The 3,986-nt window shown below is 42.8% G+C and overlaps 1 protein-coding gene across 2 annotated transcripts in view; it reads right to left on the bottom strand.

The window, feature by feature from the left end:
- The window catches only part of atp2c1 (ATPase secretory pathway Ca2+ transporting 1), a 26,309-nt gene extending 23,032 nt beyond the window's left edge, over positions 1-3,277 (bottom strand). The window contains exons 1-3 of one of the 2 annotated variants that reach the window (XM_051399322.1): positions 1,898-3,277; positions 1,023-1,127; positions 565-681 (exon numbers count right to left, since the gene is read on the bottom strand). In XM_051399322.1, the coding sequence (XP_051255282.1) occupies positions 565-681; positions 1,023-1,091 (186 nt within the window). In that variant the 5' untranslated portion in view covers positions 1,092-1,127; positions 1,898-3,277. Of the gene's footprint in view, positions 1-564; positions 682-1,022; positions 1,128-1,516; positions 1,875-1,897 lie in introns of those variants that run through there. The other variant, XM_051399323.1, reaches the window with a different exon arrangement.
- Between the last annotated feature and the right edge of the window lie 709 nt (positions 3,278-3,986).

Genomic DNA, 3,986 nt, shown 5'->3' with positions numbered 1-3,986 from the left:
AACAGGGTGTGCTTTGGCAGTTGAGTGAGGAGCTGCTCCTCGTCCCCGGGACCAAAGAATCAGAGGATTGTAGCAACACGGACCTTTTCTCTGACCGCTGCACTAGCTGCATATGCTAACTGCACTAGCTGCTATTAGCTAGTTAGCGGTCCTATTATTTATTTTGCATCTATTGCAATTAATATAATAAAAAAATGTAATTCTTGTTTTTAGGGTTTTTGATGGCGTTTTTTCTTTGAGTGAATGCAGTGATCTTATGTATTGATTATATGAATTGTTTCGTTGATTGTTCAACGATAAACTGTCTGAGCTGACATTGTGCTCCTGTAACCAGTGACAGTGTTTTATCAGGCACAAGATAAAAATAGTACGCTGGCTTCGTCCCGGAGCTTCGTTCAGGCCGCTGCTGGATGTGTGAAGGACTTCCTGAAACTCGGCAGCGTTAAAGCGTGGACCGTCAGATTAGGGAGCGAGTACAAACTGTTGGAGCCAACCGCAGTGAGCCGACACACTTTACTGTCGGGCTGTTTATCTGCTGTGAAACTGACAGATCTTAAATGTTACCTGTGAGATGTATTTCTTCCATAGCGGCTCCTCCTCGCTGATGTCGAACTCATTCCAGCCGTGGTAGGCTCTCCTCCTGCTCACCTCCTCCTGGGTCAGACCCAACTGCAGGTCGGCCTGTCAGCAGGAAACAACACAACACAGGACGACGGCTGCTTTAAGAATTCACTGCAAACTTTATAAACTAATAAAAAGGAGGTCAGTATCAGGATCGATATACTGACACTGACACTTATACCCACCCTGTATATACAGTATGCATTACATTAATGCACTCCACTCTTCTGCAGTTCTGCTGTTTTCTTTTCTGAACTTTCTTATCTTTATCTATTTATATTTTGAAAATTCTTTCATTTTACTTGGCAATAAACATAATTTTGATTCTGATTAACTGCTGTGAAACGTCTGGAAAAGAGTTTAGGATGTGCAGATATGAACAGATAAGCTCTGAATTGTACCTGCAGGATACACGCTACTTCGTTGACAGGGAGTTCGCTGGCTTTTTTGGAGGTTAGTACTGGGACCATGGTCTCATCTTCACTGGAGGGTTGTCTCTCGGAAAGCTGCAACACAAACACACACAGAGAGGAAACGTTAGTGAACCGGAGACCGGACGCTCAGATTCTTCTCCACTGAGCTCCAGGACATTAATCTGTGGAGGAGGTCAGAGGAACAGTCGACATTCGGGGGAACATTAGCTCCGCTCTTTCAGATGACCTGTGTTCACTTTTCACACAGTTACAGCAGAGACGAGCAGCAGCCTGGAGCTCAACGACACAACAACATCAACAACAACAACAACAACAACAACAAAGACAAACACAGAAACCTCCTTCAGCACTTCATTCATATGGAAAAAGGACATGGAAGGTCTGCTGCAATCCAAAATCACTTTATATAATTATTTAATAGCAGATATGTTTTATGTAACAAAGGACTCGTCTCAACAAACCACGGTATTATTATCTCCTTCCACTGTATTAGGCGGGTAAACGCTCAAGGTTTCAAAACAACAGCTCCAAACCAGACGTGTGTGATGACACCGTCAGTATCAGATCAGCAGAATCCAGGAACTCAGCCTCAATATGGGACCGGCCTTTAATTCCTTTTGCACAGAACTCAGAAAGAAGGGAAATCAAACCGTTATTATTTAAACCGTTTCAACAACTTTCTGAGTAATGGAGACCAGATTCACGTGCAGCCACACTCAGGTAGGACATCCCCGTCTTTCAGCCACAGCTCTGTTGAAGAACTCGTTTCATTTGCTGCTGTAAAACTTCCTTAAATGTCTGTTTAGTGGAAAAAAATCAAAAAATAATCTTCATTTGAACACCTTCAATCGCAGCGTCTGACAGCTTCAGACAACCTCCACTGTGAACACTTCCACAATCAGATGCTTATTGTCGTGCGCGGTGATGATTATCTCCTTCCAGCGGGCAGAGGAGGGCCAGAGACCACAGCGGGAGAGGAAGCTGACAGCATCCTGGCAGCGTTTAAAGACAGCAGCTACGTCAAAAAAAAAAACACAACCCCACAAGGTTTAAAAACAGAACAAAGCCTCTTTTCACTTTCACTCACAATGAGGAGGAAAAAAAAAACTTTCATTACTTTGTCAGCTCATTTTTCATGTCACAAAGAGGAGCTATTTAAAAACACTTGGCTGAGGTTTACAGTGCAGTGTTACACTACTTCTTCAAAAACTGTGTTCTTGTTCTTCTTCTTGCTGTGCGCCAGTGTCGTGTTATAAAGCCTTTAAATGAGAGAAAGCATGAAGAAATAGTCTCTAAATTTCCAGGTTTTGCGGGACGCATGGGAATGCTGATATTGCAACCGATTCCCAACAGTCAAATCTAATCAAACCTCCACTTCAACAAACAAAATTCCTTACTAAATTGTAAAAACCTGAAAGATTTTGTTTTCCTGGAAGACACAAACACTGATCCAAACCTCAGCAAACACCCTTTCTATCTAAACATAACCTGCTCCAGAGGTTACACCTGACAGACTCAGAAACAGTTCATATTAATGCTTTTCCTTTTGGCCGGCACCCAAAACCTTGTCTGCTGAGCAGTGTGAGAATAAACCTGTATTTCTGCCCCGGAATGAATTCCAGGTATTTCTCATCTACTTTCAATGTTTTTACAGAGTCTGAAGAAGAGAAAGCTGCAACCAAACGCTCAGCGGTTTAACCCAAAGTCCGACCTGCTGCAGCCCAAACTGACGAGCTCTCAGTGGATTGTGGGTGACAGCGAGTTCCCGCCCAGCAGCTACATGTGATACATAAAGTGAATCAGCAGCAGTACTGACAGACGAAGACGTGATGTCTCCGAGGAGCCCCGACACTTTCTACCCACCACGTTCCACAGAAACACTCGCTAAAACGTGCAAATGTAAAACTTTCTTAAGAGCTGAACGTCACTATCGAAGAATTATTTCCCCTTAAAAATAAAACAGCAGAGTGCAGCAGAATCACAGGTTGCAAACACAAACATTTCCCTCCAGAAAACCAGCACAGGAACAACAGTTACTGAGTCACTGAAGACGAGCTGAAACAGCCAGAAAACACAGACAATCTGTTCTAGTTTAGTAATTATTATAATCTCATGTTAACTGAAAGAAGACACAAGGATGCACGAGCAGCCAAACAGGTTTCTCCTTCTGGTGCTGAGCTGCTTTCAGATCTTCTAATTATCTTCAGAAGGAAGAAATGTGGAAGCAGACGACCAATTTCTCATTTAAAAGATGTTTTAAATGAGATCTTTCTCGTCAGCTTCGATTAGAGCTGGATATAAGGGTTGCTTTCTGTGTGAACACGCCATTATTGATCTATAACCAGTCCCGAACGTTGGTCGGTTTTAATACCGAACTGTTGTTGCTGCAGCGGCTCTGGGTTCGACTGCCTCTCATCCTCTCTCTCTTCCCCCTTTCCTGTCAATCTTCAGCTGTCACCGTCCGTTAAAGGCAGAAAAATAAATAAATAAATAAATACATTCTGGTAAACCTTACAACTCCATTGACGTCACGTGTAGTTATGGCGGATATTAGCTCTACTACTACTTATCTACTACCCCTGAAAACTTGACATCAAACTGACTAAACCACTGACAGTATATAGAATAGGCAGCTCCACTCTGATAGTATTGAGTCTTATGGAGAAGTTATGAGCTCAGTAAACAGTTTCCTGATGATTTTCTGGTCTCAGTCTCTAGTTTCAGTCTTCTTCCATACAGCATGATGTTCATTTAGTAACTGATGGTCCCATTTAGAGTAAAACAGACCATAAAGCAGGGTATGCTTTAGGGCGGGGCTACCTTGTGATTGACAGCTCATTCTCAGTGAGTCCGTCCAGCTCAACCAAACTCAGATCAAACTGTCAAACAGTGCTGATCAGATATGGATCCAGATTCTGTTGTTGACTCTTT

The sequence above is a fragment of the Dicentrarchus labrax genome, unplaced genomic scaffold (genome assembly GCF_905237075.1).
Source record: "Dicentrarchus labrax unplaced genomic scaffold, dlabrax2021, whole genome shotgun sequence".
Lineage (NCBI taxonomy): Eukaryota > Metazoa > Chordata > Actinopteri > Moronidae > Dicentrarchus > Dicentrarchus labrax.
The sequence above is the reverse complement of the archived record's forward strand: the minus strand, read 5'-3'. Positions and strand labels throughout refer to the sequence as shown.